We start from the raw sequence: 20,888 nt of genomic DNA on the forward strand, positions 1-20,888 counted from the left end.
ACCATTCCATTTATTATGACACACTCCATCATTGTCATATTGCATTGCATGATCATGTAGTTGACATCGTGTTTGTGGCAAAGCCACCATCCATAATTTGTTCATACATGTCACTCTTGATTCATTGCACATCCCGGTACACCTCCGGAGGCATTCATATAGAGTTATATTTTGTTCTAAGTATTGAGTTGTAATTCTTGAGTTGTAAGAAAATAAAAGTGTGATGGTCATCATTATTGGAGCATTGTCCCGTGTGAGGAAATAAAAAAAGGGGAGGCCAAAGAAGCCAAAATAAAGAGAGAGAGAAAGAGAGAAGGGACAATGCTACTATCCTTTTTCCACACTTGTGCTTCAAAGTAGCACCATGATCTTCACTAGATCACTGATGGCGCGCGTTGCTGCGCCCGTCTATTTTGAATGTTTTATGATAGAGAGATATGATTTTTCTGTAAATACATGGAGACAAGATAAACTATGGGAAATGCTAAAATAGACTAAAATGATTTGTTTCATCAATGTTTCCCTTTTTATGAAAGATACTCCTGTCAGTAATAAGTAATAAGTTGTATTTGTCTGGATGCTCCTTATTTTACTATGAAAATTCTTCATCAAAAAGGTTGTCGGGATTAACCACGCCAAGAGCCAAAACAGGCCACAAACTCTGTAAGTTGCGAAGATCTCCGCTGAACATACATGCTTAGGTATCCATGGTAGGGAGCATCACAGTGTGGCAGTGGCAATCATAATACGGGATGCATTTGGATCATTCTTAGGTAGGAGCATTATTGGGACCTAGTCACACACAAGAACTATCATGTTGGCGCGCGTTGCTACGCCTGTCATTTTTTGGGTAAAATGGTAGAATTTTCTCTAACTATATGAAGTCATAATGCAGTAAAGTTAAATTTGTATAGACTGACTTGAAAAGCTTAACTAAAGGTCAATTTGAATATGAGCAGGGCCATGCAATGCCATATGTCATGGACATGCACAAAAATTTAATCTTTAGATGAACCCTTAATCATAGAATGAGGCTTCAACGATTGAGGGCACTCAATTTAATTTACGTGGACAGAGAAAAACTATAATTTTTTTTGAATGGGTACAACAAACAGACCATTGTCTGATTCTATTTTCTTACTATTAATTTGGCACAACTAATTTGTGAATCAGGCTTCAACTCGGTATACTGAAGAAATGATTTCATAAATGCTACATGTATATTAATTCAAACAACAATGTTTAAAAGGACAAGATTTAATAGAGAACACATTTATGCTATAAATTTTACTTTTTTGCTTTCTAAGAGGATTAACTAATTCCAGTATAGTCATGAACTATATGACGGAATTTGAAAACATGTATGTCAGAAAGCACCTAGAGCTTGGAGTCAAAACAAGGATAGGAGACGTGCTTCCTGAAGTCTTGGGAGATTATTGTTGATGAGTACATGAGCCGCAATTCCACTTAGCTTGTCGAAGATATGCACCTTGAATTCCTTGGATCTGACCATCATTAGAACACAATAATAGGAAAGCACTTTAGAAAATGTAGTAGCAGTTTTGGTGCTCTCACTCACTAAAAGTTGTGTGATTTGTTATATTTTTCGAAGCCCAATACAACCGGAAAATGAAAGAATGGCAAGAACTGCAAGTGCACGAGCTTAGCAATGCACAGTCATGCATGATGCTGCCACTATACCTTGAAAGAGGAGCTTCAAATTTTCTATAGTGCGCCAACATTTAGGCTGAACCAAGCCATCAAAGGAAGGCTATACAGAGATAAAACGTGTGGATTCCATTGGAAATATATTGTGCAAAATAGCAACTGTTTTTATTGGCAGGATGGGCAAGCCCGCCATCAAAGCAAGCACATCACCATACTAAAAATATTTTTAACAATATAGATCCTAGTAGTGGCTGCTGGATGGCACAAATCATTCCATTGTTCGGTGCATACTAAAATAATCTTCTTTGTCACATCTTCAATAGCATTTGGAAGTGCCCCCGAGACGTGACAGCATTTGGAAAAGGTCAAATCTTTCATGATAAGCTAAAGCCAATATTTAAATTGGAAGGTTATCCTGGAATCAAAACAAATCCCATACGTGTTGGACCAAGGTAGCACCCAAGATGCCTCCACAAGACGAGGCGCAGAACATACAGAAGGTCAGACAATTTTTATGTGTAACCAATTCAAGATCCAAGTCAAATCACTGGCAATAACTTGGTTGCATATTCCATTCTCTCACCAAATGGTGTGAACACAAAGAGAGAACTCATCCTTGCTATGAAGAATTTGAAAATAGCAAATTCAGGATATAGAAGCATTGTCTTGCTCCTGCTACTAAACGTGACATAGAATGCATAAGAAGAAACATATGCTTCTGCTATGAAAGATTCAGAAGTACCACCAAATATATAGAAAGAAATAAACCATGAAAATGCAAGTCATACTGTACAACTCTGTTGTATACTGGAAATTAATTTATAAGTGCGATTACTGTTGTTTATGGATATGTAGTGTAGCATGATGGCAAAGGGCCTGAAGGGAAAGAGCAGCGTTGATCTTAGCCTTGAAGACGATGATGTGACTGAGGTTGCTCGTGGGAGTAATAATATGTCTTACAACACAATTAAGTTTCTTATAAAAATATACACAATGAAGTGCAAGCAGGCTCTAACCATGATATTGGCAGCATCAGAGGAGGACCATCAGAACTTTGAGGCACACGGGGTCATCGTCGACAGCAAGGACCTGCATGCCGACTGGGAGCTGATCCCTCTCCCTCTCCCTCTCCATCAAACCCTTCCTGGCCTCCATTATCATGGCGGCCAAAAGCATCCCAATATACACTAATTTAGAGCAACTGAATAATAGAAAGCAAGAAGAGTCAAGCGCTCGACACCAACACCACCTGAACACAACCTAAATTACTCACGGAAGAAGAGGAAATCAGGGGCAAAAAATCGCAGGTGGGTTTGGATTTCGGCGCACCGTTGGAGAAGACTCATCCACCATGCAAGCAAGTCGATATGCTCCAAGTGGAGTGCCCGCGTCTTCCTGGCCGGAGGAGCCGTGCTGGTCACCATCTCCTCCTTCCCCTCCCAGAGCCCTCGCTCATCCTTTTTCGCCACCTCCCCCATTTGCACAAATCCTAACCTATATGAACCAAGAGGAGGCACCTATTTGTTCACAAATCCGAAACGAAGCACCAATCATACCTCTAGCGCGAGACGAACGGATCATGGAAGATCTTGCTGATGACATGGGGAATTGCCTGCAAATTAAAGGTGAAGACATAAGACGATAATGTTAACTGGTTCGAGGGTGGCTCAACTCCCTATGATGTGTTCAGTGATTCGCACCGATAGTCCTCGCATATTTGATAGCCTATCCATCTCTCTCTTGCGGTGACGACATCGGCGATGAGATTGGGAGAGGAGGGGTCGAGACGTAGGGTACAGGGAGGGGAGGGAGGGGAGAGGACGAAGGCATATCTGTACCGTTCTTTGGGGATCGGATCTGAACTCTACCATCAAACGAGGAGCCTCCAATTTTGTTCCAGGAATAGCGGCCCACACCACCAGAGAAAGAAGCACATCGGACGTCCAAGAATAACCAGGATGAGCGAATTGACGGCCAAAATCAGTGATGGCTTGAGAGAGCTCCTAGGGTGCACAGTTATAATGTTTCTAAATGATAGAGAGTCTCTTATTTTGTCACTTTCATATGCTATGTCCATGGCTCACGCTCATGTATTGCGTGAAGATTGAAAAAGTTTGAGAACATCAAAAGTATGAAACAATTGCTTGGCTTGTCATCGGTGTTGTGCATGATTTAAATATTTTGTGCGATGAAGATAGAGCATAGCCAGACTATATGATTTTGTAGGGATAGCTTTCTTTGGCCATGTTATTTTGAGAAGACATGATTGCTTTGTTAGTATGCTTGAAATATTATTGGTTTTTATGCCAATATTAAACTTTTGTCTTGAATCTTTCGGATCTGAATATTCATGCCACAATAAAGAAAATTACATTGATAATTATGTTAGGTAGCATTCCACATCAAAAATTTTATTTTTATCATTTACCTACTTGAGGACGAGCATGAATTAAGCTTGGGGATGCTTCATACGTCTCCAACATATCTATAATTTTTGATTGTTCCATGCTATTATATTATCTGTTTTGGATGTTTAATGGGCTTTAATATGCTCTTTTATATTATTTTTGGGACTAACCTATTAACTGGAGGCCTAGTGCCAATTTATGTTTTTTTGCCTATTTTAGAGTTTCGCAGAAAAGGAATACCAAACGTAGTCCAAACGGAATGAAACCTTCATGATGATCTTTCTTGGACCGAAAGCAATCCAGAAGACTTGGAGTTGAAGTCTAGAACGCCACGAGGAAGCCACGAGGCAGGAGGGCGCGCCCAGGGGGGTAGGAGCTTGTGGGCCCCTCGTAGCTCCACTGACTTACTTCTTTCGCCTATATATACTCTTATACCCTAGAAACATCGGGGGAGCCACGAAACCACTTTTCCACCGCCGCAACCTTCTGTACCCATGAGATCCCATCTTGGGGCCTTTTCCAGCGATCTGTCGGAGGGGGAATCGATCACGGAGGACTTCTACATCAACACCATTGCCTCTCCAATGAAGCGTGAGTAGTTTACCACAGACCTTCGGGTCCATAGTTATTAGCTAGATGGCTTCTTCTCTCTCTTTGATTCTCAATACAAAGTTCTCCTCGATGTTCTTGGAGATCTATTCGATGTAATATTCTTTTGCGGTGTGTTTGCCGAGATTCGATGAATTGTGGATTTATGAACAAGATTATCTATGAATATTATTTGGTTCTTCTCTGAATTCTTATATGCATGATGTGATATCTTTGCAAGTCTCTTCAAATTATCGGTTTAGTTTGGCCTACTAGATTGATCTTTCTTGCAATGGGAGAAGTGTTTAGCTTTGGGTTCAATCTTGCGGTGTCCTTTCCCAGTGACAGTAGGGGCAGCAAGGCACGTATTGTATTGTTGCCATCAAGGATAAAAATATGGGGTTTATATCATATTGCTTGAATTTATCCCTCTACATCATGTCATCTTGCTTAATGCGTTACTCTGTTCTTAGGAACTTAATACTCTAGATGCATGCTGGATACCGGTTGATGTGTGGAGTAATAGTAGTAGATGCAGAATCGTTTCGATCTACTTGACACGGACATGATGCCTATATTCATGATCATTGCCTTAGATATCTTCATAACTATGCACTTTTCTATCAATTGCTCGGCAGTAATTTGTTCACCCACCGTATACATGCTATCTTGAGAGAAGCCACTAGTGAAACCTATGGCCCCCGGGTCTATTTCCTATTATACTACATCTCTTTTATTTACATCACATCTTGTTTACTATTTTGCAATCTTTACTTTCCAATCTATACAACAAAAAATACCAAAGATATTTATTTTACTATCTCTATTAGATCTCACTTTTGTGACTCACCGTGAAGGGATTGACAACCCCTTTATCGCGTTGGTTGCAAGGTTCTTGATTGTTTGTGCAGGTACTAGGTGGCTTGTGCGTTGTCCCCTACTGGATTGATACCTTGGTTCTCAAAACTAAGGGAAATACTTACGCTACTTTGCTGCATCACCCTTTCCTCTTCAAGGCAAAACCAACGCATCCTCAAGAGGTAGCAGAGAACAAAGTGTGGACTTTGGTTGACTTGCCCGATGATCTGCAAGCCATAGAGAATAAATGGATCTTCAAGAAGAAGACTGGCGCTGACGGTAATGTTACTGTCTACAAAGCTCGACTTGTTGCAAAATGTTTTCAACAAGTTCAAGGAGTTGACTACGATGTGACTTTCTCACCTGTAGCGATGCTTAACTCCGTCTGAATCATGTTAGCATTGCCACCTTTTATGATTATGAAATTTGGCAAATGGATGTAAAAACTGCATTCCTTAATGGAGTTGTATATGATGCAACCAGAAGGTTTTGTCGATCCAAAAGGTGCTAACAAAGTGTGCAAGCTCCAGCAATCCATTTATGGACTGGTGCAAGCATCTCGGAGTTGGAATATATGCTTTGATAGTGTGATCAAAGCATATGGTTTTATACAGACTTTTGGAGAAGCCTGTATTTACAAGAAAGTGAGTGGGAGCTCTGTAGCATTTCTGATATTATATGTGGATGACATATTGTTGATCGGAAATGATACCGAATTTCTGAATGGCATAAAAGGATACTTGAATGAGAATTTTTCAATGAAAGGCCTCGGTGAAGCTGCTTATATATTGGGCATCAAGATCTATAGAGATAGATCAAGATGCTTAATTGGACTTTCACAAAGCACATACCTTGATAAAGTTTTGAAGAAGTTCAAAATGGATCAAGCAAAGAAAGGGTTCTTGCATGTGTTACAAGGTGTGAAGTTGAGTCAGACTCAATGTTCGACCACTGTAGAAGATAGAGAGAAAATGAAAGTCATTCCCTATGCTTCATCCATAGGTTCTATCATGTATGCAATGTTGTGTACTAGACTTGATGTGTGCCTTGCTATTAGTTTAGCAGGGAGGTACCAAAGTAATCTAGGAGTGGATCACTGGACAGCGGTCAAGAACATCCTGAAATACCTGAAAAGGACTAAGGATATGTTTCTCGTTTATGGAGGTGACAAAGAGCTCGTCGTAAATGGTTACATCGATGCAAGCTTTAACACTGATCCGGATGACTCTAAGTCACAAACCGGATATGTATTTATATTAAATGGAGGCAGCTGTAAGTTGGTGTAGTTCCAAGCAGAGTGTCGTGGCGGGATCTACGTGTGAAGCGGAGTACATAGCTGCTTCGGAAGCAGCAAATGAAGGAGTCTGGATGAATGAGTTCATATCCGATCTAGGTGTCATACCTAGTGCATCGGGTCCAATGAAAATCTTTTGTGACGATACTGGTGCAATTGCCTTGGCAAAGGAATCCTGATTTCACAAGAGAACCAAGCACATCAAGAGACGCTTCAATTCCATCCGCGATCAAGTCAAGGAGGGAGACATAGAGATTTGCAAGATACATACGGATCTGAATGTTGCAGACCCATTGACTAAGCCTCTCTCACAAGCAAAACATGATCAACACCAAGACTCCATGGGTGTTAGAATCATTACTATGTAATCTAGATTATTGACTCTAGTGCAAGTGGGAGACGGAAGGAAATATGCCCTAGAGGCAATAATAAAGTTGTTATTTATATTTCCTTATATCATGATAAATGTTTATTATTCATGCTAGAATTGTATTAACCGGAAACTTAGTACATGTGTGAATACATAGACAAACAGAGTGTCACTAGTATGCCTCTACTTGACTAGCTTGTTAATCAAAGATGGTTAAGTTTCCTAGCCAATTGTCATTTGATGAACGGGATCACATCATTAGAGAATGATGTGATTGACTTGACCCATCCATTAGCTTAGCACTATGATCGTTTAGTTTATTGCTATTGTTTTCCTCATGACTTATACATGTTCCTATGACTATGAGATTATGCAACTCCCGAATACCGGAGGAACACTTAGTGTGCTATCAAACATCACAACGTAACTGGGTGATTATAAAGATGCTCTATAGGTGTCTCCGATGGTGTTTGTTGAGTTGGCATAGATCTAGATTAGGATTTGTTAGTCCGATTGTCGGAGAGGTATCTCTGGGCCCTCTCGGTAATGCACTTCACTATAAGCCTTGCAAGCAATGTGACTAATGAGTTAGTTGCGGGATGATGCACTACGGAACGAGTAAAGACACTTGCCGGTAACGAGATTGACCTAGGTATGATGATACCGACGATCGAATCTCGGGCAAGTAACATACCGATGACAAAGGAAACAATGTATGTTGTTATGCGATTTGACCGATAGAGATCTTCCTAGAATATGTAGGAACCAGTATGAGCATCTAGGCTCCGCTATTGGTTATTGACCGGAGATGAGTCTCGGTCATGTCTACATAGTTCTCGAACCCGTAGGGTCCGCACGCTTAACGTTCAATGACGATCGGTATTATGAGTTTATGTGTTTTGATGTACCGAAGGTAGTTCGGAGTCCCGGATGAGATCACAGACATGACGAGGAGTCTCGAAATGGTCGAGACATAAAGATTGATATATTGGATGACTATATTCGAACACCAGAATGGTTCCAACGTTTATCGGGTATTTTTTGGAGTACTGGGGGGTTACCGGACCCCCCCTCGGGGGGGGGGGGTTATTGGGCCTCATGGGCCTATTGGTGGAAGAGAGGAGGCAGGCCAAGGCAGGCCCCCCCCTAGCCCAAATTGAAGTGGACTAAGGGGGCCGGGGCCCCTTTCCTTCTCTCCTCCCTCACCTTCCCCGTTCTCCTTGTTGGACTAGGAAGGGGGGGGGGCAAATCCTACTTGGAGTAGGATTGCCCCCCTTGGCGCGCCTCCTCCCCTTGGTCGGCCTCCTCCTCCCTCCCCCCTTTATATATGTGGGAGGGAGGCACCCCAAAGGCACACCAAAGTTTCTCTTAGCCGTGTGCGGTGCCCCCTCCACAGAAGCACACCTCGGTCATATCGTTGCAGTGCTTAGGGAAGCCCTGCGCCGGTAACTTCATCATCACCATCACCACGCTGTTGTGCTGATGAAACACTCCCTCGGCCTCAGCTGGATCAAGAGCACAAGGGACGTCATCGAGCTATACGTGTGCAGATCGCGAAGGTGTCGTGCGTTCGGTGCTTGATCGGTTGAATCGCAAAGACGTTCGACTACATCAACCGTGTTACTTAATGCTTCCGCTTTCGGTCTACGAGGGTACATGGACACACTCTCCCCGCTTATTGCTATGCTTCTCCTAGATAGATCTTGCGTGATCGTAGGATTTTTTTTTTTTGATATACTATGTTCCCCAACAGCTGATGGGTTCTTCCTTCACCAGCAGCAGTATGCTCAGGACCTTCTTGAGCGGGCAGGCATGCTTAACTGTAAGCCTGCCCCCACGCCTATCGACACAAAGGCCAAGGTCTCTGCACTCGATGGCTCGCTCGCGCCAGATGCGGCGTTTTATCGCTCCATCGTTGGCGCCCTCCAGTACTTGACGCTCACTCGGCCGGATCTGCAGTATGCCATCCAGCAGGTGTGTCTCCACATGCACGCCCCCGTGACACTCACTGGAACCTAGTGAAGCGGATTCTTCGGTACATCCGCGACACCATGGCTCTGGGTCTTACGTTGACAACCTCGTCCTCGGCCGACCTTGTTGCCTACAGTGATGCTGATTGGGCTGGTTGTCCGGACACACGACGCTCCACTTCAGACTACTGCGTCTATCTGGGTCCCTCGCTCATATCGTGGTCGTCTAAACCACAACCCATCGTATCCCGATCCAGTGTCGAGGCTGAGTATCGTGTTGTGGCTAATGCCGTCGCCGAGTGCTCGTGGATCCGACAGCTTCTCCAGGAGTTGCTCCTTGATATCTCGAAGGCCACCATTGTCTACTGTGACAATGTCTCTGCAGTCTACCTCTCCGCCAACCCCGTTCATCAGTGTCGTACAAAGCACATTGAGCTCGACATTCACTTCGTGCGAGAGCAGGTGGCTCTTGGACGCATCCGCGTTCTTCATGTCCCCACCGCTCAGCAGTTTGCCGATGTCATGACCAAGGGGTTACCGACGCCTACATTTGAGGAGTTCCGGTCCAGTCTGTGCATCACCGGTGACGCATCGACTGCCGGGGGGGGGTGAACATATTATGTGCATGTATATGGTTAGGATAATCTCCTACAGGCCCCGCCTCTAGTTTCCTTGTATAGATGAGGCCGAGGGCTCCCCTTGTACTTATATACGTGTCCTGTGCACCCGATCAATATATCGAGAGTCGCATTGCCTTCAACAGTACCAATAGAGGGTCATGCCACAAGGGAGGTGCTCCCAGTTCTTGAAGGCCACCAGCCCACCACCATGCCCACCTTCCAGTGCGCCCTCGTCTGCCCGATCCTCTGCTCAGCGCGTCCTTCATGGCTCCATCGAGCGGCACGATGTTGCTGGAGCGTGCGGTGTAGTTCCGCAGCTAGGCGGTCTTCCTCGGCACGTCAAACGGATCAGCGACGAGGCTTACGATCATTGTGTCCCGGTGTCCATGCAGAGTTTGTCCAGGAGTATGTCCAATTGATATAAAATTATTTACACCATGAATACCTACATAGTAGCACAGACCGAGACATTTGGCTAAGGGGGCCAATGCCCCCCCTAATAAACTAGTAAGTTTGCACGCGCAATGCATGTGTAACATTAGGAAGAATTTTGAGCTGCCTGTCTTGCATCCAGACGTCTGCTGCACTTGTGGAGAACAAAACTTTAATGGTTTACTTATGTCGTTCTCCACTCCATTTGTGTCCAAGTTTTATTTCCTCCATTTAATGATTAATAAAACATTTCATAAAAAAGCTTTCTTTGTCCATGAAATTTTGTTGAAAAAAATGTATCAGGGTTGTTCACCTTCAATCATCCTGTCATTTTTAAAATTGGAATAGTATTAAGTTGTGAATTAATGTCACTATATTTGATCCATGAATGCTTATTTAATAGCAAGTGATACATATACCTTATTTTTACACGTAATTCCAACCTCGACAGACTGATTATATGATACGACAAAAGAAAATCCATTTCATCTGTTATACGCAAGACAAACCTCTCAAGTATTCAATATTAGGAAAGCAAACTACTAGATTAAGTTCGCATGAGCCATAACTTAAGGTTCTTCTGAAGAATCGGAATCTATGAATCGTAAAAATCAACACGGCTTCCTCAGAGATAAAGCTCCACATTGTCCATGTAGTAAAAAACAATGGCCTAAAGGGATTGTACCTGAACACATTTCAACCAAGCAGTGAAATCAATCATTCATTCAATCCAGAGGTGTGTGCAAGATGGGATTAACACAAGTCAACGCAACAAAATGCTGAGCATAACGTATCTCATATTGTATTGTGAAAACAAATATAATGTGCTAACTTCAACTTGTATAAAAGTTAATGTAAGTGTGTGACAGAGATGCAGGACACACCATGAACTCATTCCTTTTACCAAGCAGTGCACACTTTCCGTAAATGAAAACTACCGGAGATTAAAATGAACATACTCCCAATAGTTCGTAACCAGGTGGTTGTACATTGTTTCCCAATAGTTCGAGCTATACTTCCAATGATTGACGACGCAACACACGTGAAGATCAGACAAAAAAATCTGCAAGAGTTCTTCTAGAGTTACAACACGTGGCAAACCTGAATAAATACAAATAGTATATATCAAACATACAGCCATGTACGGTAATATGCATAAAAACAACAAAATTGAATTTGTAGATGCTAGCCTTCACCATGCATGTGCCAGGCTGCGTATCTGCTTCATATATTTATTTATTTTTGAAAAGGAAGAAAGAACCCCGACCTCTCCTTCATCAATATTTTTGAGCTTCACGAAACAGGGATGCTGCAGGTGGTTGGCGCCTTGACCTCATCCATCAATATTTTTTACCTGCAGATATTAATCAGATAATCAAAATTCACACTTCGCCTCAGCTTGGTGCGAACGTCCTGGCATGGGAACCAGAACGGAATGGTATTTTCTCTGTCCGGAGCGCGTATCGGCTGGCTTTCGACGATCGTCTTCGTCAATCTTCAGTCGCGGCGAGCAGGGCACCGAACGGGCTTTATTATGGGGGTGCCCTGCTCCTCCAAAGGTGTGTGTGTTTGTGTGGCGTGTGGCTACTGATTATTTACCCACTTGGACTAATAAGCACCGTCGTAAACTTGAAGTCTCTAATCTGCCCGTTGTGTGCTACCGAACCGGAGGACACATTCCATGCTCTATGTAGGTGCCCACGAGCAGTCGAGCTGTGGCGAGCAATGGCAAAACAATGAGATATTCCAGACATCCGGAGGCTAGTGAACACAGGGACGAATTGGCTCCTCCAGGTGTTGGCGGAGCTGTCAGAGGAAGGGCGCTTGTGTAGCTGATGACACTATGGAGATGTTGGCATGTGCGCAACGAGATCATCCACAATAAATGTCCGCCACCCATCAAGGTGTCGACCCGGTTTCTCTCCAGTTATATTACCTCCCTGCTAGTCGTACAAGCTAGCCCTCATGCTGATCATGTCAAAGGTAAAATGGGAGCCAGTCAACTAAGCAAGAACAACCCATTATCACATGTGCGCTGGGAGCGGAAGAATCTTGCCTGGGAGCCTCCGTCGGCGGGCTGGGTGGCGTTGAGCATTGATGGTTCTTTTTCGAAAGTGGACAACACAGCAAGAGCTGGCATGGTGCTTAGAGATGAACGTGGTGCAATTGTATACTCCTCCCGCCGTGAGTTACAACACTGTGCAACGTCGTTGCAATCTGAATTAGCAGCTTGTGTGGAAGGCATCTCCTTAGCCATCCAGTGGTCAACTTTGCCAATCATTATCCAATCAGATTGCTCAGAGCTTTTTAAGATGACCATTAATCAGGAAGACAACAGATCAGCATAATAGGGAGTTCATATTCAAGCATGTTAGGCGGGAACAAAATGTTGTTAGCCACTTTTTAACAAACTATGATAGAATACAGAAGCGCACTGCAGTGTGGCTTCGGTCAGGACCGGATGAGGTACCTAACCTATGTTATGCAGACTTGGCCGCCGCTTGATGAACGAATTCTCTTTTTCCTCGCAAAAAAAAAACGACCTCTGCATCAAAACGATGCTTGTCCATTTTATTAAAAGTCTAGCAAATCAAGGTCCATAGTGTCTGTGCCAAAAAAGCTCCATAGTATCTGTGCCAGGCATGTTTTTTTTTTACATCAACGCAAAGTCGGCATGTTTTTCGTACTGACTTGCTAATTTTCTTCTCCGTTTCAGAGTATTGTTCTGTCGTCGATGATGTGTTGCATCACGATTCGCGCCGCCGTATGATGTGCGGCGTAGATACCGCCAGCCCCAACTTGTTCAGTTAATCGGCTCGGCTCCATCGCCACGCCAAATCTCCACGACCAGCCGCCTCTCCCTCCCGCAGCCGACATGCCTAGGAAGGAGCGCGACGCCGAGGGCAGCCGGAGCTCGTCGCGGCGGCGGCGGCGGCGGTCGCCGTCCGACTCGGACTCCGACTCCGACTCCGACTCCGGCGGCTCGCCCCGCCGGGGCCGGAGCCGCCACCGCCGCAGGAGCCGCCGCAAGGCCGCCCCGTCCTCCTCCTCCTCCTCCAGCGGCGCGAGTGATTCGCAGGCGTCCGGCTCCGGCTCCGACTCCGGGGACCGCCGGAGGAGGCGGAGCGGGAGCGCCAAGCGCGGGGGCGTCACCGAGGAGCAGATCCTGGAGTACATGTCCAAGAAGGCGCAGAAGAAGGTGGGGGTTTCCGCTTGGCTGGCTTCCTGCCCCGCCCCTAGGGTTTCTGTTGCTAACTTGTTTGCTGATGGTGCTGCTTCTGCAGGCCGAGAAGGTGGCCAAGAAGATGAAGGCCAACGCGGTGTCGGGCTACTCCAACGATTCCAACCCTTTTGGCGATCCCAACCTCACAGAGAAGTATGCGCATTCGCCCCCCTCTTCCGATAACATTGCACATTGCATTGGTGATGCTTGCTTTACCAGTAGAAACTTGGGTTGGCACCTGTTTGCTGCTGCTAGGATACTATTCCTTTGATGCCCTAGAACCAAGATACCTCTACTGGATAGGTGTGCCTATTGCTCTGAATCTATTATAACCGTTTAAAGTTTGGGCTTCTGGCTTCTGCGCATTGACAGTGTGAAATTTGTGATGGCTTGTTCTTGATAAGTAAACAAGTAGTAATAAACTAGCTCGATTAACACATATGACCTGAAGACATGCATATGCTGCAGGAAATAACAAATTGTTCTTGGCTAGTGCACTCCAATCAGATTTTCCAAATTCGAGTAGCATCTAGCTAAGCTGGATTAATTGTATTTACGGAAGGTGCCAAGGTGGTTTTATCTTTTTAATTGCTTCTGCACAACCACTTGTACTTGGCATAGGTGTTATTCGTCAGTTGTGAAATTCATAAGTTTACTGGATGCAGCTCATAGCTCAGGGTTAGAATAGATGCCGTGATTAATTAGATTTCATATTCTACAAATTCATGACGAATTGGCTACTTAGTTTAGCAACTTGTCTGTGTTATCAGCGATGCTGCCATGAACAATTCTCTTGAAGTACTAACTAAGTAGATCAAGTTTATTTCCGCAGTTAGCGATATGTATCTTCTGATGGGTCATGACTGTATATTGATTCAATAGGGTCCACTCTTCAGGATTGTCTATGATTGCAATCACAGCAAACTGAACTTCATTAGAACAGTATTTTATACATTTGTGTTCTTAGAAGACCCTTTTTGGAATTTACCATAACAAATTGACGACTTACATAGTTAATGCTATTTGTCTAAACTTACTCGTACAATTTAGGATGCACCCTGTGATTAATATTGTTCATGTTAATTTGCCTGTAAATTTTGTTGTAGGTTGTATAGTCTAACTGCTGTATAAGATTTTTTTTGGTTTTCAGCTATTATTATGTTCGGTGTTATGTTCTGGTGTAGTTTTTTTTACACACAGTTTTTAGACCACTGAAAACATAATTTGGGTGATATTTTTATTTTTTATGTTCAGTTTTAAATGCGAGTGCAAGAAAATATTGACTGCATTGCAGATCATAGGTTGTTCCCAATCTGTTACTTGCTACTTAAGGTTTCTCTGGATAGTTGTTTTAGTATGATATACCTAAAGAAGGACTCTCAAGTCTGAAACTTATTCCTTTGCAGCTTTGTTTGGCGAAAGAAGATTGATCGCGCTGTAACTGAAGGGCAGAAGGTGGACATTTCTGTCAAAGCTGAAAAGAAAAAGCAGAGGGAAAGAATGGTACTCTTATAAACTGTAAATTCACTGGCACTATTTCTTGTAGTACGAATTTGAACTTTGAAGCTTATATAAGTATCACTGCTATACTTCCTGAACATGAGATTGAATCTTCATGCAATTAACAAAGTCTAGATTTTAGATTTGTGATTATTTTATTTCCAGATGAACAATCTTTGTATTGTGATTGCTCACCAGATTAGCATTTCGTTCCTATCATCTTCTGAAGAAAGAGGAGTACCCACTGTTCATTCTGACTTGGTGGTGGTGGAAGTGCCTGTTATTATATTAAATAAAGCATTACCTGCTACAGTATACACCAGATCATGTTCTAAACACTAGTATAACTGCAAACAACCTCTCAAAAAATAAAGCATATTAAGTGTAAACATGTGCCTTCACACATTCGTAAACATCATATGTGTTGATCTGTTCCCTGCAAAAAGGGGCCATTGGTCTTATGCATTGCACAAGTTTTTTTGTTTGATGGCTACCACAATAAATATATATCCTCCCATCTACTTATTTTGTTTAAGAAAGGTTAAAGTCTACGACTCTCTGTTTTCGTTCTGGTGCCTAATACCTTTTCCTGCACTTTAAATTTATAGGCTGAAATAGAGAAGGTTAAGAAAAGAAGGGAGGAAAGAGCAATTGAAAAAGCACAGCATGAGGAGGAAATGGTCAGTATATCTCTCTGATTTTTACAAGTCATATCTAGTTTCAAGTAATATTGCTTGTGCAACTAAATACCTACTTTGAATATTTTGTAGGCATTGTTAGCCAGAGAAAGAGCACGTGCTGAGTTTCAAGATTGGGAGAAGAAAGAGGAAGAGGTTCGTACTTCACATCCTGAAAATAGGATGCAACTTTTTGTTGAACTAACATGTGTTCATTATTAAACAGTTTTGTATGTTGGAATGCAGTTTCATTTTGATCAAAGCAAATTTAGGTCTGAGATCAGGTTACGGGAGGGACGTACAAAGCCTATAGATGTTCTCCTGAAGAATCTTAACTTTGCAGACGAATTTGATGTTGAGTTAAATGAGCCCTACTTGGTGTTCAAGGTATATACCGATTCTTTATATTTGTTTGGTACCATTCACCAAAGGGTTGCTGTATGCTTGCACTTAAAAGAAACCTCAACATAAGTTTCATTATTCCTTCTACATTTTAAGTGCTGCACTCAAGCACACCATTTTCCTGACCTATTCAGCCTTGACAATAGAATAATGTACACTTACGGTGATGGTTCAGTCCTCTAGTCTGCCAAATTCTCACTACTCCGTGTATTTACCAGTAAACTGATTATCTTATAATGATTAACATTTAAGTTATATCAACTCCATTCATTTTGTGTGCCGTTAGTTTGCAGTATTTTTTTTTCTGAAATTTATTTGGCAACGTGGGAGCAAGTCCTTGTTTCACTGAAACTACACCGGCACTTTTTGTTGTTTTTCTGCTCATTAGGGCTTAGGCTTTTGTAAGTTTTTGTTATGTTTTGGACAAATGAGTTCGTTATTTTCTCTTTATGAGCTTTCATGTTTCCCCGTTGTATGCTCCCTAGGAGAATATGCACTACTAAACTTAATTAAGTAACCTTCTTCTCTTGAATTTCCCTATCATAGAAGTATTGGTTTATTACCATCTACGGGATTCATAGGTATCTTATCAAGCTCTAAAACTAAAATCCATTCGTACATATCTTGTTTCTCTTTATTTTCACTCAGAAAATCATCAGCCAGCCACGAATATTATGTTAAATTTAAGGCTGGACGTGTTGACATACAAGTGCAGTACAATTCCATACTTGACAGATTTGAGATCTCATTGGTCACCAAGTATTGAACAAATTGTTGCACAAGTTCAAGCTTGCATCTGCATTAAGCCATTGTATTGGCAAGTGACAATCCATCAGCAATGAGTGTGCAAAACGAGAGAAATAGGATCTCCCTGTTTAGTTCTTTCAATGTATTTAAAACATAGCTGCGCCATGTGGCCTCACTACCTTCATACAGCAATCACATATTTTAGTGGGATCCATTTTTCTTCCACAATTACTGAAGCATGTGTAATTTGCTAAATTGCAGGGATTAACAGTGAAGGAGATGGAAGAGTTACGTGATGACATTAAGATGCATCTCGATCTGGACAGGGAAAGCCAAGTAAATGTCAAGTACTGGGAGGTACATGTCTAATATCTTTACAACCCTCCTGTATATTGTTTGTCCCATAGCAATCGTGAGTGATGTCTATTCCAATGATACACACCATATTACTGCTGATTGAGCTAAATAGTAGTTGGCAGCCTCAGTTGACAGTATTTTGATATTTTGTTCTGTCATTTTCTATTTGGCAAAAAGATTTGTGTCGTATGGTATGTCAGGACATGTTCTTTAGCTTGGTATATACAATCTAACCCTTAGTTCCTCACTGAAACGAAACCAAACTTGAGAGTGAGTTTGTAATATGGCAGGAAATGTCGCTAATATTAAGTTTATTTTGTTTCATGGTTGTATGTTCATTGATAATGTTTATACGTGTTGACACAAATTTTTTTGGAACTCATCAGGCACTCATGATAGTGTGTGATTGGGAGCTAGGTGAGGCTCGGAAAAGAGATGCCGTGGACCGGGCTAGGGTGCGCGGTGAGGAACCACCCCGTGAGGTTGAAGAGAGAGGCTTGCATGCAAGTATTGAGGGGGATGTAAAAGATCTCTTGGAGGGCAAAACTTCCACAGAGCTAGAAGAGATGCAAAATCAAATTGAGTCCCAGATGCGCTCTGGAACTGCAAAAGTTGTTGAGTACTGGGAGGCCATTCTGAAACGCCTTCATATATACAAAGCAAAGGTATGTCATGCTTGTAGTTTGTAGTGTTTGTGATAATGACTCTTAATTTGACCAAAGCAAATGTGGTTTCTGGTTATACCATTATATATTCTTTGTTTTATTTGTACAACACAAGCATAATGGTGCACAACTACCTTAATCTGACCTTGTTTCTGTAACATTATCTTCAAAGCCACATGATTTGCAGTCTGGTTCAAATGGCAAATAGTCATGTGGAGCTGCTTTCTATAACTATCTGAACATACAGTTGATCAACGTTATCTCTTATAAAAGAGTGGCTTATTTCTTATTTGTATCACAGGCTTGCCTGAGGGAAATCCATGCTTCTCTCTTACGGAAGCATCTGCATCGTCTAGAGAATGCTGGCGCTCCTGAACAGGCTGTAGAAGCTGATGAAGAATTAGACACTAAAGAGGAGGATGTGATGCATGACGAGGAAGAAGGTTTAAATTTACTTATGATCAGTTAACAACCCCTTTCTTCTAGATAACTATGGTTGGTCTGTCTTTCTGATACCTTTTCCATGTGCAGATGATAAACGATATTCACCAGAACCTATAGAACATATAGCTGAAGCAACAGAGAGCCATTTGAATGAGGAAGATGGCTCCTTCTCGCCTGAGCTAATGCATGGCAATGAAGATGAAGATGCAATTGATCCTGACGAGGACAAGGCAGAACTGGTAGAGAGTCACTCTCAGCAACATTGTGCTTTTTGCAGTAATAGAATACTGGCCCGTATGATAATGGTTATTTATGCAGTCAAAATTATCTTGTTATTAATTAGATTATCATATACTACTCGATAGCAATTGAGTACACCATGTTATGCCACTAGAAAGTTAAATCAACAGCCTATGATAGAAATAATTGTAAAGTTGTGATAGGGCAACAGTCCACCGAGGTCTTAGGATAATGTTTCGAGCAGTTCTAGGCCTTCATGCATGTTTACCCTTTAGTTTCATTTATGGGCAACCTCTGGTGGTAATGCTAATGCATCCTAGGGTCAAAGACTTCTTTTAGCAACCAGCTGGAGCTCTGCCTTTTCATCAATTAGAATTTTTTTGAGTGGTTAATAAGGGAAACCAGCTAAAACCTAGTTCTAAGGTTATTTTGGAACACTTGAAACGATTTTTTTTCCTGGAGGGAACTTTTTTCTCTCTCAGTTTGTTGCGTAAGTAGGTATATTTCATGTGTTCATTACAAATTTGACATGAGGTTGGCTGGCCAGTCTCACACATGTGCTCTGTCCTTCGAAATACTCTCCAGGATCGGCAACGTGAAGCTGTAGTTACCGAGCATCAGAGGAAAGTTAAGGAGGTCATGACAGCTAAGGCAAAAAAACCAGATGAGTTGGAGCTGAAGGCAATGAAAGCGATGGGAGCAATGGAGGAAGGGGACGCTGTATTTGGTTCAGGTGCTGAAGTGAACCTGGATTCACAGGTTAGTCTCATTTGCCTTTTGGACACAAACAATACTACAACTTCTTTATTATCCGAGGAATGTAGGAGTGCTACCATATCATTCTTCCTAAACATATATCAGTATATGCATACCCGCAATTTCCAGCGTTATGTTGATATGCTGGATTCAATTGTAGTCAGGAACCAAGGGTTGCAGAATTTGAAGATTAACATTATTCTTTTTTTTGAATTGGATACTAATATTATTCTAAAGCTATATTTGATATCATCTACTTAGCAATTTGGATGATAATATGCTTTTACATGCTAGAAAAATTCTAGCAAGTTTGACGCATCAAACTATTGCTAATGAACTTCCATTCACTCTCAAGCTCTCTGCTGGATTCTCACATACTTGCTTAATGTGCTCACAGGTGTACTGGTGGCATGACAAGTACCGACCAAGGAAACCGAAGTACTTCAATCGTGTGCATACTGGATATGAGTGGAACAAATACAATCAAACTCATTATGATCACGACAACCCGCCCCCTAAAATTGTCCAGGGCTACAAGTTCAACATATTTTACCCTGATCTTGTGGATAAATCAAAAGCACCAATATACACTATAGAGAAAGATGGAAGCGCTGGGGAGACATGCCATATAAGGTTTCATGCTGGCCCTCCATACGAGGATATTGTAAGCCTTTTACCTCACCTTTTCAGTTTTGCTGTCATAGTTTCCATGGAAGATCCTCTTACCTACTCTGGTTTTCCTTGGCAGTCTTTCCGCATCGTGAACAAGGAGTGGGAGTACTCACACAAGAAGGGCTTCAAGTGCACGTTTGAGCGTGGGATTCTTCATCTGTATTTCAACTTCAAGCGATACCGCTACAGGCGATAGATACCCACACAGCAGAAAGAACAGGATCATTGATTGCGCTATTAGAAGTTGGTTCTCTGTTTCTCGCTTGAGAGTGTGTTCTTACAGGCTAGCTCCCACATCACACAAGTCATCCGAGTAGGCATGCTTGAATTGGTTCCTGTACCAAAATATGAACATACCAAACAGTTGGATAGTTTGTATCAAATTTTTGTGGCACTTGCTACCTTGATTTGAAAGGAGATAACGGTGTAGTACAAATTCAAAGTATCTGTACATGTATGCTATGCGTTCTTATGCCCTTCATGCGGGATGGATATTTTTGAAACCAACGAAAGAGATAGATATATTACGTGTAGTTTGACCTAGTTATTGTTAGAAGAAACATAGCCTATGCATACGTAGGCTCGCACAAATTTCAGGCTGTTATCCAGGTATACATATTCAAAGTAGATGAAAGAAATGAAGTGCGAAAATACATCTGCCAGGCTTGCGATCTTTGTATCTTATTATCTGTGTTGTGAAGCTTGTCATATCTTATTATCTGTGTTGTGAAGCTTGTCATCCTTGTATCTTATCTGTGTTGTGAACCTTTTTGTTTTTTTGCACAAACAGAGATTTTATTTACCCATCGATGCAGAGGTAGAGCCTGAAGCTTTCAAAAAGGAATAAGTTTAGAAGGGCACACAGTAAAGTGTGCAGTGAATCTTGTGACACATGATTGTGTACTGACATGGTCAGGTTTTATTGATCGGTTTTATGCCTACTAACTACTCCCTCCGTTCACAAATGTAAGATGTTCTAACTATTTTCAGAATCGAA

General features: G+C 42.2%; 1 protein-coding gene across 1 annotated transcript; it reads left to right on the top strand.

The window, feature by feature from the left end:
- Nucleotides 1–13,043: 13,043 nt before the first annotated feature.
- On the top strand, nucleotides 13,044–20,333 carry LOC123113745 (cactin). The gene is made up of 13 exons (XM_044535056.1): nucleotides 13,044–13,407; nucleotides 13,493–13,584; nucleotides 14,838–14,934; nucleotides 15,540–15,611; nucleotides 15,702–15,764; nucleotides 15,855–15,995; nucleotides 17,019–17,114; nucleotides 17,501–17,779; nucleotides 18,081–18,222; nucleotides 18,311–18,462; nucleotides 19,049–19,222; nucleotides 19,617–19,883; nucleotides 19,968–20,333. Exons 1-13 carry the CDS (start codon nucleotides 13,084–13,086, stop codon nucleotides 20,085–20,087), a joined length of 2,019 nt encoding a protein of 672 aa, XP_044390991.1. The 5' UTR covers nucleotides 13,044–13,083; the 3' UTR covers nucleotides 20,088–20,333.
- The last annotated feature ends 555 nt before the right edge of the window (nucleotides 20,334–20,888 follow it).

This window comes from Triticum aestivum, chromosome 5B (assembly GCF_018294505.1).
Source record: "Triticum aestivum cultivar Chinese Spring chromosome 5B, IWGSC CS RefSeq v2.1, whole genome shotgun sequence".
Classification (NCBI taxonomy): domain Eukaryota; kingdom Viridiplantae; phylum Streptophyta; class Magnoliopsida; order Poales; family Poaceae; genus Triticum; species Triticum aestivum.

Bases quoted from the DNA above. Each gene is read 5' to 3' on its own strand.
- LOC123113745 (XM_044535056.1), top strand. From the start codon at position 13,084: ATGCCTAGGAAGGAGCGCGACGCCGAGGGCAGCCGGAGCTCGTCGCGG. The intron at 13,408-13,492 runs GTGGGGGTTTCC...CTGCTTCTGCAG, and splicing joins CCAAGAAGGCGCAGAAGAAG to GCCGAGAAGGTGGCCAAGAA. The intron at 18,463-19,048 runs GTAGAGAGTCAC...AATACTCTCCAG, and splicing joins ACGAGGACAAGGCAGAACTG to GATCGGCAACGTGAAGCTGT.